The 12,821-nt window shown below is 41.3% G+C and overlaps 2 protein-coding genes across 6 annotated transcripts in view; both read left to right on the top strand.

Moving 5' to 3' along the window:
* Positions 1–298: 298 nt before the first annotated feature.
* LOC139333851 (glucocorticoid modulatory element-binding protein 1-like) lies at positions 299–9,863 on the top strand. Of its 2 annotated transcripts, XM_070966527.1 has the most exons (10): positions 299–715; positions 1,858–1,999; positions 2,355–2,413; positions 3,222–3,343; positions 3,481–3,584; positions 4,538–4,722; positions 5,126–5,269; positions 7,735–7,872; positions 8,015–8,131; positions 8,216–9,863. In XM_070966527.1, exons 2-10 carry the CDS (start codon positions 1,875–1,877, stop codon positions 8,734–8,736), a joined length of 1,515 nt encoding a protein of 504 aa, XP_070822628.1. In that variant the 5' UTR covers positions 299–715; positions 1,858–1,874; the 3' UTR covers positions 8,737–9,863. The 2 variants fall into 2 exon arrangements, with proteins under 2 accessions (XP_070822628.1, XP_070822627.1); XM_070966526.1 differs by lacking the exon at positions 299–715 and having other exon boundaries at positions 1,779–1,999.
* A 2,352-nt stretch (positions 9,864–12,215) lies between these two features.
* The window catches only part of ptprub (protein tyrosine phosphatase receptor type Ub), a 156,250-nt gene continuing 155,644 nt past the window's right edge, over positions 12,216–12,821 (top strand). For all 4 annotated transcript variants that reach the window (XM_070965723.1, XM_070965722.1, XM_070965721.1 and 1 more), the window contains exon 1: positions 12,216–12,423. In XM_070965723.1, the coding sequence (XP_070821824.1) occupies positions 12,354–12,423 (70 nt within the window). In that variant the 5' untranslated portion in view covers positions 12,216–12,353. The remainder of the gene's footprint in view (positions 12,424–12,821) is intronic.

The following is a 12,821-nucleotide window of genomic DNA, read 5'->3' as shown; positions in this document are numbered from 1 at the left end:
TTCCCATATAAGGGGTGGGCTGATTTGTAGGTGTGTGCTGATCTGAGACCAGCCGTTGGCAGTGATACTAATGATTTATTATCATTTAGTCAGATGGCGACATTGAACCTGCATCTCAGAGTGCTGTTACTCTATGGAGGATCTGTTATACATTCAAATGATGCGTTCAAAAATAAATTTACGGCGTCAACATTTTGTAACATCTGACTGTGTGACTTTTCGTCACACCTGCATTTCTTTCCTCAAACTAAGAGCAAACCCTGCCACCTTCTGGTGAAATACAGGCAACAACAAAAACACAGCAGGCAACTGGTCAGAGCATTTATTGCATAACAAACCCGCAAAATCAGGCCATACAAGTGGCTACAGAAACAATGTAGTGTTGCTAACTTTAAAACCTACCACGATGAAACCGTCCATTAAAAGCATTTTCACGGCTTCCTTTGAGGCGGAAAACGCATTTCTGAAGGTTAAAATCAGTCACCATATGCAGTGCCGTGGCTCAGTGGCGCTCACACAAAGCCGTGCACTCGCACATGAGAGCAGTTTGACCGATTTACACATCGCGTGCGAACTAACCGCTTCTCGTGACAGCGGGACAGATGCTTCTCAGGCAAATGCTGCCTTCACTGCAGGAAGTGTAACGAAGCAGCACGGCGCATGCTCTTGTGTCTCTCCGGCAAGCGGAGGATGAATTATCCCCTGCTGTAGCACGGTAGGTAAAACTATGTTCTCTAAAGTAGCAGGTAGTGTGTTTTCAGAGTTTTAGTGTGGACCCGGTGGTCTTTTGTGCACCCTCTGTGGAACCGCAGCGCGCGCCGTCGCACCGTTGTCGGCCGGGGTGTGCGTGCTGCCGCACCAACAGACGTCAGCTTGAGTGGGTGAAGGAGGGTGAGAAAGGCACGGAACCGTCCGTTCAGGAGTTGGTGGTCCACCAGTACTTGATACTGTGTGGAATATGTTGCTCAATTTATCGTAGGCTGCTCTTCACTGCCTGGGAAGGTTGCCTGTTCTGTTTCTCTACCGAGGAATAATCCTAACAGACAGTTTGCTCATGAATTTCTCCTCCGTTTCTCTCTGTGCTTGTGATATTGTTACTACTGCTGCTGGTGTAGGAGAGAATATTATGGGCTGAATCATACTAGAATTAAGTGTGAGTGAGCATTTATTTTTTCAGTAACTGTTTACCGAGGAGGGGATTTACATTTATCCCTCACTCGTTCATGACACAGTTTAAAATTAAGATGTAACATCTCTAAAACATGTTGCTATATATTTTTCAGCACTTATACTGACAGTAATAGTAGGCATGCAATTACCTTATACTTAATCATTTTTCAGAAATTGTACAGTACACACTACATAATAGATAACTGTCTCTGGAGACAGATATCAACTGGAATTTGAAGATTTGCTCATTATGACTTGGTAATGACACTCCTGCAGATTGCATTTGTCCAACAGGTTTTTAATTGGCAACATATTTGTGGTAAAAGTGGTGACCTAAATTCAGCTTATAACAGAGTACTTAAATGATTTGAATTGAGGGTTTAAATACCTTAAAAGATAATTTATGACAGGACATTTCACACATTCAGTTCACTTTGGAAACTGTAAGCTTTTGTCCCATCAGGATATCCATGAGCGTTCTCACTGGCAATATAGAAAGCAAGGCCTGACTATGTGAGGATTATGCCATTTTAAACCCAGCACGCATTCATTTCTGTGACAGTTGCATGCCAGTAAAGTCTGTGGGGGGGAGGCTTTCATTGACTTGTGTTTGCATTAAATAGCATCACTGCATGCGTGTGTGTGATCTGGATGTTAACATGCGTGCTCGGCCCTCTCTGCGTGCAGCTCTGTGGGGAGGGGTGATGGCGGGTGCTGAGGTCATTGTGTCTTCAGGGGATCTCATGACGGTGAAAGAAGAGGAAGGGGAGTCCAGTGGCAACAACCATAAGACTCAAGTCATCCTGCACCTGCAGCCCATCCTGCATGGGTAACATGGCTTATCATTAAAGTGCCAATATGTTTAGCATTTGCTGTGTGACAACACAGAGAGGCATTTGTACTGTAAATATATAGACTGATTTATATAAATGTGTAGACAGATTTTAGCATGATATTTTTTTTCCATATTAGGTGAATTTTATGATATAATTCATTCATGCAGTTCATGGTCAGTTTAATGCAGACATATGTCTAAGAATGCAACAGTAAGCTGTGTGGAAAAAAAGAAAAGCACTTAGATTTTAAAAAGGTTAGACATGCAGAAGCTATTCAAATATTTTGCTGTTAAATTCCAAACCATTTTTTGAAACCATTTAAATTTGAGAATCTGTCGCCCTCTGCAGGGTGAATGATGACATTGCTGACACTGGCACTACAGTCTTGGCCATAGAGACACACCATGGTACGTGGCACAGAGACATTTCCCTTTACTGCTGACATTAAACCATTCAGACACAAAAACATATACCATCAATAACTTATTTAACACTATGAATGTATCGTGTACATTAATGAATCCATCACAGTGTGCTTATAGCTACACTGTCATTTAACAAATATGAAGAATATACACAAACCTCCTGATGTGTGAAGATTGACTTTCTGAGTTTGTTGTGCTGTTGAGTTGAGTGTAAAATAGAAATAAAAACAGAATGCAATCATTTTCAAATGAACTGTGTTTACTGACAAGAGTTTTACAAAGTGTTCCTGAGCTCATGTGTTAACACCCTTTACACAATCATGTGTTCATAAAGTGGCGAACCTCCTTCCAACCTTGCTTGTTAACGACTCAGCCTTTCCAGGATGCCCCTTTCATACCCAATCATGATTCTATAACCTGTTTCCAATGAACCTCTTTACCTGTGGAACGTTCCAAACAGGTATTTTTGGAGCATTCCACAACTTTCCCAGTCTCTAGTTGCTCCTGTCCCAACTTGTTTGAAATATGTTGCTGCATCAAATTCTTAATAAGCTGATAATTACAAAAATCAATGAAATTAATAAGGTCAAACATTGAATATATTGTCTTTGTACTGTTTATGTCAAAAAAAGATTAGCGAGTGATCACATTCTGTTTTATTCATATTTTACACAGCCTTCCAACTTTTTTGGAGTCAGGCTTGTGTTTATATTTATTAACTTATTGTTGTGTATAGTACAATTCCACACTGTTGCTGCAAGTGGTCATCAATCTGACTTGTTATCTTTAGAAGACAGTAAAGCAGATGGAGAGGAGATTGAGTATGGCTACCCCATCACCTGTGGAGACAGCAGAGCGGTTCTGCTTTTTAAGAAGTTTGTGTGCCCTGGAATCAACGTTAGATGTGTTAAAGTAAGTTGCTAATTATTTATTTATGATTAATGTAGAATGACTTAGTTAAACCTTCCTCACTCAACCAGACACAGTTATGTTTACATCATATACTTAGAATAGTTTTCATGAACATTGTGCTGTCTCTTCTCTTGCAGTTCAATGACCAGCTCATCAGTCCTAAGCAGTTTGTGCACCTGGCAGGGAAAGCCACTCTGAAGGACTGGAAAAGGGCCATCAGGCTGGGAGGAGTAATGCTCAGGTAGACTTTGAAAATATAGAAAAAACACAATTTGTCTGTCTGTCCGTGTGCTCATCGCTGCAGGGGACACGCATGCATGCTAACTCTAAATCAGAAGTCCTTCACATTACTGTGTTGCGTTGGGATTGTAGTGTCAGACTTCCATCCATCCATCCATTTTCTATACCCGACTGTCCCTTTTTGGGGTTGCAGGGGGGCTGGAGCCTATCCCAGCTGTCAACGGGAGAGAGGCGGGGTACACCCTGAACCGGTCGCCAGTCGATTGTCTGGCAACATATATAGACAAACAACCATTCACACTCAGACTCATACCCAAGGACAATTTAGGGTCACCAATTAACCTAATGAGCATGTTTTTTGGTCTGTGGGAGGAAGCCGGAGTGCCCGGAGAGAACCCACGCATGCACGGGAAGAACATGCAAACTTCACGCAGAAAGTCCCTGCCCGACCCGGGGATCAAACTGGCGACCTTACTGTGAGGCACGCACAGTACCTGCTGCTCCACCGTGTCGCCCAGTGTCAGACTTAAAACACCTCAATCTAATACACTCAACAGTGTCTCTCATTCATATAATTTGCACTTGCGACAACTCTGTCTGTCTTGGGGTTTGCCAGCACATTCCAGAGGTGGTCTGTAACCAGCATTATTATGATACCAGGATCAAATAACATGCAAGCAAGCTGCTGAGTGATACTTCTCACCCCTTTATCGTGTTTGCACTTGTTCTTGATGTTACAGTGAGTCAATATATCAACTCAATAGGCAATATCTGCGCATTTCATCTTTATTCCTCCAGAGGTCAGACCAGTGGGCTTTGTGTCATGCAAACCTCTGGGAAGTTATTGGGATTGCTCAACAAATTCAATCCTTTAACACCACTCTGCAGCTGTGGAACAAAAATATTTTCTTGGCTATTCTGCAATGTTCTTTTAACCTGCTTCACCCCACACAGGAAAATGATGGACTCCGGCCAGATAGATTTCTACCAGCACGACACCGTGTGCAGCAACACCTGCCGCAGCACTAAATTTGACGTGCTGATCAACAGCACGCGGCTTTCTCCAGGGACCTTAGTGCAGCCGAGCCCTTCATGTCTGGCTCTCGACCCTCTCGGGGGACAGGTGCCTCCCCTGACAGGTAGATTTCAGTTGGCATTTACAGTTTGATGCTTTTTCTCCCACATACGATTCAGCTGCTGTTTTTGCATTATAACACTGAGATGATGCAGACAAAAACTTTTGAAGCCACCTGGATATAATTTGCTGTATCTGCAATAATGAAACAAGAATAGTAATTTCAGACACATGCTGCTGTAGCTCAAGGACAGTATGGAAGTAGCAGCATTAATATCAAGAGCAGTCATATACCTTTAGTAATGCATCACTTTCCTTACTGAGCAACCACCGCACAGAAAGAAATATTTAGGATCTAGGAAAAACAGTTTACGTGGCAGCCTCTCCTCTGCCTGCTCACATTCAGTGGTAATATGAGATGTTTATGCAGTCTATTTACAGTATATGTCCTTTTGTGATCATTTCAGGAGAGGTTGTACGTGATGTAGCAGAGGTAGAGGAGGCATTTGAGGAGAAGTTCAGCACAGAGTGGAGCCCTGCTCCAGCCTGGCCCGCACATCCCACAACGGCCAATGGACATACTGCAAAAAGAAAGAGGGCCGACACACCTGGTAAATATAAGAAAGTATTTACAGGTGCTTGTTAATTAGCCTGAAAAGGATGAGGAAAAGTGGCCATGGAGAAAAAGACTCAGTGATGGGCTGGGTGATAGAACAAATATACTGACTATGAAAGCTTGAGAGAGGCTTCATTGACTTCCTATCACTATTCTATTCATGATCCAACACAGCAGGAAGCTTGTGTTCCATTGTGGCTTTTATAGGAGACGCTACATGGGTATATGTTTGGTTTAAAAGCTTTGTAATCCAGTAATCCACCAAATGTCTATCAAGTGATATGTGATAACCTCCACGGTAAACTCTGCCAGCATTTACTTCTGGCATTAAGCACTCTGTAAGCTGACTGAGAGCCATGTCCTGGAGGTAAATCTGGAAAGTTAGCTTTTTCTTATGGGAAGAGGCACAGATTCAACCCACTGCCCTTCAGTCCTACACAAGTCATGCATTCATAAACACTGCATCACTGATGGATAGAAATGTAAACGGATGAGGAGAAGAATTGCAACATTCAAATTTCAACCAACATTGTATGAGTGATAAATGAAAGAACAAAAGGAAAACAGTCAGTCCCTTTTGTTACGCCTCTTACAGCCACTGCTGCTTGACACCTCTGATGCACTGAGCCAATGAACCTCTGAATCTGCAGTTGTGGGATGTAGCTGCAGATGAGCCTTAAAAAGTTGCAGACCTCTGGCGGGCAGAGTCATGTCCCCTTATATTACCATGGACGGCATCTGACATTTCTAAGTGTGGCTTTTTTCTTGCAGGGACCTAAGCTTTGATTAAAGGGCTTTTCAGGGGGACCTGATTAGGCATTATTCCAGCTGGACCACAGTAACATAGTCTCAAGTGATCTTTTGTGTGAATGGAAAATTGCAGTGCCTCACTGCACAAGCGATATTGCTTGTCACAGAGTTTAAAACAAATTGACAGCTCTCAGTAAATGGACTCCGTCCATAGCCATCTCCAGACATGTGTTTCTTTCCATTAGCGTATATTCACGACATGGAGAGATAGATGAATTTAGCTTCAGATAGCTGTAAATGGGATTTGGAATATTTTCCGTGTGCTTATTGCATTTATCTTGACAGACATTTAAGGAAATGTGAAAGTGGGTGCATTTCTTGCAAGTTAAGATATCAAGCACTTCTGACATTTTATCAGTCTAATATACTCAACCTCTGTTTTGCTCAGTTTTGTACAGATCCTAAGTAATTTTTCAGCCTCCCTCCAATCTGCCCTGCCTCCTTTCTCACCTCTTAGAGTGCCTCTTTTCTAACCCATTTTCCTACTCTTGCCTCTCTAACTCTATCACCCATTTAACATCCTCTCTACAAGTGCTGAACCACTCACATTTTCCCGATCTCATTTTTATCTTTTTTCATTGTTTCTTCAACCCTGGCACTTCTTCCTGTGTTTCCCTCCTCTATCCATTTCTCTCTTTCAATACTTGAGCCCTCGTCAGATTCCACCTCCAGACATTTCCCTGCCTACATACTCATTTAACATTTATTTATTTAAACAGGGAAGGCCATTGAGAGCAAGCTCTCTTTTGCAATGATGCTTTGATAACGATACATACAAAATACCTCTAAAAATTACAATACACATGAAGCAGTAGAGGTACACGAAAGATACACTTGTTTCACAACAAACGGACTAGGGGCAACGTGACAGATAACATCAATTTCAGTAAAACACCGACCTTCACACTGCTCTAAGTCTATCAAAAGAGATTTAAATTGCTTCAAATGAATCAGCTTGTCGAATTTTAAGAGTTTGTGCAGGTTGCTCCATTTGTGTGGTGCACAGTAATTTTAGAGTTTCCAGTTCCCCAGTCTCGGCATTGACATGGTAATCCTTAAGGACTGAATGGTCATGGGACTAAGTGCAGTACAAGCGTGATTTATAGTTAAGAGGACATGAAGATGCTCAGGTAGATAATATAGACTGTTATATATAGACGGTTAGTAAACTGTCTAGAGAACAACATGCATTTTGTTTTATCTGGGTTTAATTGTCATTTAAAGTTTGCTATGAAGTATAGAAATCAAAATGTAAATTTTGAACCGCCTGGGCTACAGAGGGTGTCATTGTATATAGAATAGTGTCGTCCCTGTACGGATGAATTGTACGATTTTCTAACATTTTTGTCTAGTTAATTTCAGTTCAGTTTCTTTAAAATGTGAATCAAAGTGGCTCTAGAAAAGAACCCTGTGGCACAACTTTGTTAACGCTAATAATTTGCAGACCAATCACATGATTTTTCATCAAATCCAATAGAATGCAGGCGTTTCAAAAGAGTTTGATCAGCAACAGTATTGAGAGCCTTAGATAAATCAATAAAAAAGGTCAACACAGTCCTGCTTCTTATGTAATGCATCTGATTTATGCAAAGGTAAGACCATACACAGAGTTCCCCACATATCATAATAATGTTCCACCTAATTTTCTAGATGGAGTATTGAGCCTGTGGAAAGGCGTGGCAGACTCAGGGCTGATGGGGGAGGTACTGTCCACTCTCCAGTCTGAATTATTAGCCACTCTTAAAGGAGTGGAGGTTCGCAGTGAGAAGGCCAACCTGCAGGAGACAGGTGAGCTCTAGTTAAAAAAAATGTAAGTCTTTTTTTAATGATTTTTGATAATTCACCAGCTAATCTGGTTTGAGAAGGAAATTAATGGACATTAACGGAATTAATGGAATGAAGCTGACTTGTGATGTCTGTGTTTTGTCAGATGCAGTCATACTTAATTCCCTGTGTAAGATGTGTGGGCTTTTAGACTCAGTGAAGCAAGCTCTGGATCTGAAGCGCAGCCAGGATGAAGAGAACAAAATTCACAACAATGTTTATGGTGAGAAAACTGCTGAGGGCGATGAGCAGTACATACAGTGATATCCCAATGGGTTGTATGAACTAATATCCTGTTTTTCCTTAGCATTGGATGAGATTTTGGAGGACCGGCGGAAGCAGAATTCTGATAAAAGCTCCTATGAAATAAAATCCTTGAAACACCAACGACCTCAACGTCATAACCCTTCAAACAGCCAAGCCCACAACTTGCTGTCCCCCATCAAAACAAGCCCAGTGATCCAGCCGCTCTCTGCTATCGGTTTATCTGCTGCATCTTACGCTCAGCTCACCATCAACCCTCAGCTCTTCACTCATGTCTCTGCCTCTGCTGGACAGCATCGCCATGCTGGAGCTGGCAGGACAGACAGGGACAGCCATAGTCCCTCCCTGGAGAGGCAGCATGAGGCCAATGAGATGAGGAACCAGGAGAAGCTCCACAGGCTCAGACAGGAGGGTGTGGAGAAAGAGATCCACAGACAGAGAACTGTTGAGTTTCAAGATGACCCCCACCTTAGAAATCAGAAAGTAGAGAAGACAGAGGGTTTAGATGACATTGAAAAGATAGTGGTGGGAAGAAAGGCGTCAAAGAAACATAAAAGTAAGTGAAGGAGAGAGACAATCCCAAAGGGATGCTGGACTGAGTGAGGGAACGTGCCTGAGACATGAAAAGAAAAAAGATGAAAAAACAACATTATTTTGTCAAGCTAACTTTTTCTTGTATTCTTGTATATATATTGTAGTTAATTAAGTTGGTGTTACAGGCAAAGGTTTGTTCTTGCATCGAGGTTGTAAGTGACACGTTCAAGAAGAACATTTTGGATATGCTTTTCTAATATTTTATCAACTTATTACATAACAGAGCTGAAATGGCAACAAAATTGATTGGTGACAATTTTGATAATTGATTAATTGTTTAAGTCATTTTCTAAGCAAAAATACCAAAAAATTCAATGGTCCCATCTTCTCAAATGTGAATACTTGCTCGATTTATTAATGTTTGTGTTTGGGACAGTTGGTTGAACAAAAGCCATCACTTTGCATTGCAATAGACATTAAAAAACAAAACAAAACAAAAAACAAAAAAAAAAGTTTTTTATAGACCAGAAGTGATTGAGACATCAATCAGTTTAATTGATAATGAAAGTAGTCGTTAGTTGCACCTCTGAACCACAGACGTCTCTCTTGTCTATTGTGTATATTAAGTAAATGAGTATTTCTAAATTTTAAAGATGCCTTTCAGATGCCTCTAAATAGAATATTAACCTTATCTAAAAGTAGTTGGCAAGTTTTTCAAATATTTGTGACAAACATTTCGTCAGACTTTTATAATTAATTTCTAGTACTATTTGTAATTGAAAATAAGTATTTTGTGAGTAAGTGTGTTGAATTTTACAGAAGTTTGATTTTGTGAAGTAAGTCTCACTCAGGCTTGTAAGACCTATGCACCAGACACTCTGAAGAACAGAGTATTCTTCATTTCTGACGGTAAAAGCTATGTATAAAGTAAGTAATGTGACTGTACACGTGCTGTTGCTTTAAACAGAGTTTAGATATGTTAGTGAACGTGCTTTAAATGCATAATCTTGTTCATTTACTTCCCCCCTTTTCTTAATCATAGACAAAATATAGAGAAAAATATGTTATGCCCACGAGAATATGATGAAAAGGACACTGATGGTCCAACATGACCATTTAAGACAATGAAACTATTTGAAATAAAAACCTTCATGTTTGATATTTTAACATCTTCTCCATTGTTGACCAGAATTGTAAAATGCTGGTATTCACTGACTTTGCGACAGTACAGATGGAAAGAATGCTCACTGCAGTCACTTGTTGCTGTTAATCTCTCATCTTTCTCACAGTCCGGTTCCACTGAGTTAAAATGAATAATAATAAAAACAGAAGTTAATGGGTAGCACAACATTAAATCACACAGGGTGCATGTCAGACTTGTGGACACACATTTTCTATTTGACAGATTATTGAAATGAAGTACCATTTTGCATGTCAAGACCGTGTGATAGACAGTGATAGTTGGTAGTCAGCCTTTGACAACTTCCGTCAGAACTGTAATGGTATGTTATTATAAATTCATGCACAACACTGCCTGTGCAGATGTATTTGTTTTTGAGGAGTCTTGATTGGCAGCTGATAAAATGACTCTCATTATAGTGCAGCTGTGAGCATCCCTGCTGATGCCTGTCCTGTTGTTGGATTTGAACAGTATTTTACAACAACATCCTGTTAGGTTGACTGCAAATTAAACTATCGTGCAGTTGAACAGATTCAGGCCAAAACACTCCCTAGTTTAAATAAATTGCTACTCTGTGCCTTGAATGTCAGGGTGCAAAATGGCTGCCATGCATCAAGCAGGTGTAATTACAGGTGTTAGCTTGACATACGCTGTGCTCCTTTGGTTAAATTAAGTAATTTGCTGAGCAATCCATCGTTCATCTGTCATCCACGGCTAACAACATTAGAGCCTGTGATGTGCACTCATGTTGGAAGCCTTAGATGCGCCTGTTGTCCCCCTTTAATTTAATCCACAGCTTTAATGTTCACACACGACAACAAAATGAATGATGAATAGTTTGCATAATGGCATCTTGATCCAACTGGGATTCCTGGAGCCACAGATAAATGTGCCAGCCCAGCCATGTTTTAACACCAGCTTGCTGCATGCAGAGCAGTGGCTGCAGTATCAGCAACTTGTGCAAGATGTTTAATTTCAAAAGTGAATCTCAGAGAGTAGGCAATGTTGTAATGATATATGAGAGGACACTTTGCAGCATGTGACCAGTGTCCAATAACTGGTGATCAAAAATGCAACTCTAATGCTTTTTAAACATGATATAGAGGTCTACGTATTTATATGTGTTAAAGTCACTGGATTTTCAAGTCTTTTGATGTGGAGATGTTCACATTTAAGTTCACACATTAAACCAAAGAGTGATTTACTCTCCAACAAACATGCCCAGCTGTGGGTAGAGAAGAAAACGTAACCTCATCAAATGCAAACTCAGCACACACAACATAATTTATGGAGATATATGCTTTGTGCCTGACACAAGGACGTGTTAAGGCATGCTTACCTGTCTGCTGTGTGTGAATATATGACTTACGTCAGCTGTAAAACAACTGCTAATATGTGAAAAATATATTTTTTCCCAGCAAAGGTTTTGTATAGCTGATCTCAGATAGTTGGAGTTTAAAACATGAGATGTTTCATGATTAATGGAGAAATGAAAACACAAGCCTTTATGAATAGCTGGCTTAAATAATGAGTATTTTCTTAACCCGTTGTTGTCACACTGATAATCCTGCGCCTCTTTTTTTGCTGGGTGCATGCTGACAGCTGTTAAGACGATTAAGGGACGTCTCATTAAAATTAAGCCTAGTAGATGAAAAAGCAGGGAAGACATCAGCTCCATGTCCCTATCTCCACAGATGCACACCAACTTGTTTTTGTCCCATAAAGGGGCATTGTGTTGACTTGCATTTATTCTTTGGGGACTTACCCTAACCATTAATCAAAACCAGTGCATACCCAGCCCCAACTCTTACCCACTCTAACCCTAACGAAAACCAATCTTAATCCTGAAAGGTTTTGTTGGCATGATAATGTTACTATGTGAGCAGATTTGTTGTCCATTCCTAATTAATACAAGTGCACACAGTCATATTTCCTGGAGACTTACCCAACCAAACCTCAACCCAAGTCTTCCCACTAAAATTAAATGATTTACATTCTGGAGACTTGCAGAGGAAGTTGAGTCCCCCCATTGTGACTATGTAAGCTGATATATGTCCCTACAACGCGAGCAATACGCCTGAAACTCTTCTTGGTCCCCACAAAGATACAAGTATATAAGCACACACGCACACCGTCTGGGGGTTTTGCTTGGCCGCCGTTTGAATACCACAGTGTCGTTGCCCGACTCGGCCACTTGGAGCCGCCCGGCTCCTACTTTGTGCCTGCGGAGAAGTGGAGGCTGGGAAGGAAAGTGGGCTTGAGAAAGAAATCTCTTCCCTGAACTGTTTACCCTGACGTCAGTTTGCAGAACTAGCTCTGCCCTGTCTCCCTCAGTGTCTCTGAAACTCCGCGCAGTGAGAACTGGGGGAGTAGACGAGCTCGGCTCTACTACTCGCGCGCCCGGACCTCACGGAGTGAATGAAATGATTTCTCCTGCACATTTAAAGTGGACTAAAACAGCTACACGATGAACACCTGCGCCTTTCTGTTGATTTTGACTGTTCAGATCTACGCCGATGGCATCGAGGGGCCAACAGGTAAGGAGCATATTCATCTCGATCTCCTAAACGCAGTTGGGAAGTTTGAACATGTGGATGAAACTTCGCTGAAAGCAAACGCAGAGCGAGTCTGGTGAAGATGCCAACTTTGTGCCCCCTTCTCCTAACAGTGTTCATCTGCGGCTTCCTGCCGCCTCCCGTTATTTACGAATGGGACAATGTCAGACCCACCAGCAGAAAATAGTAGACAATTCTTTAATAACTTTGTAAACTGATGTATTAAGTTTTCTTACTGCCAGACTCCAGCTAAAATGTTGGTTATTTAAGAGGACTGCGCCTGGGTGTTCTGGGGGAAGCTCCCATTTCCCAAAAGAACACAATCTTCTGTTGCGCTGCCCCTGCCTTTTTCTTATTGCTCAAGCATATTTAAAGGCGCC

The sequence above is a fragment of the Chaetodon trifascialis genome, chromosome 7, assembly GCF_039877785.1.
Source record: "Chaetodon trifascialis isolate fChaTrf1 chromosome 7, fChaTrf1.hap1, whole genome shotgun sequence".
Lineage (NCBI taxonomy): Eukaryota > Metazoa > Chordata > Actinopteri > Chaetodontiformes > Chaetodontidae > Chaetodon > Chaetodon trifascialis.
This window is presented reverse-complemented; position numbering and strand designations above follow the sequence as displayed.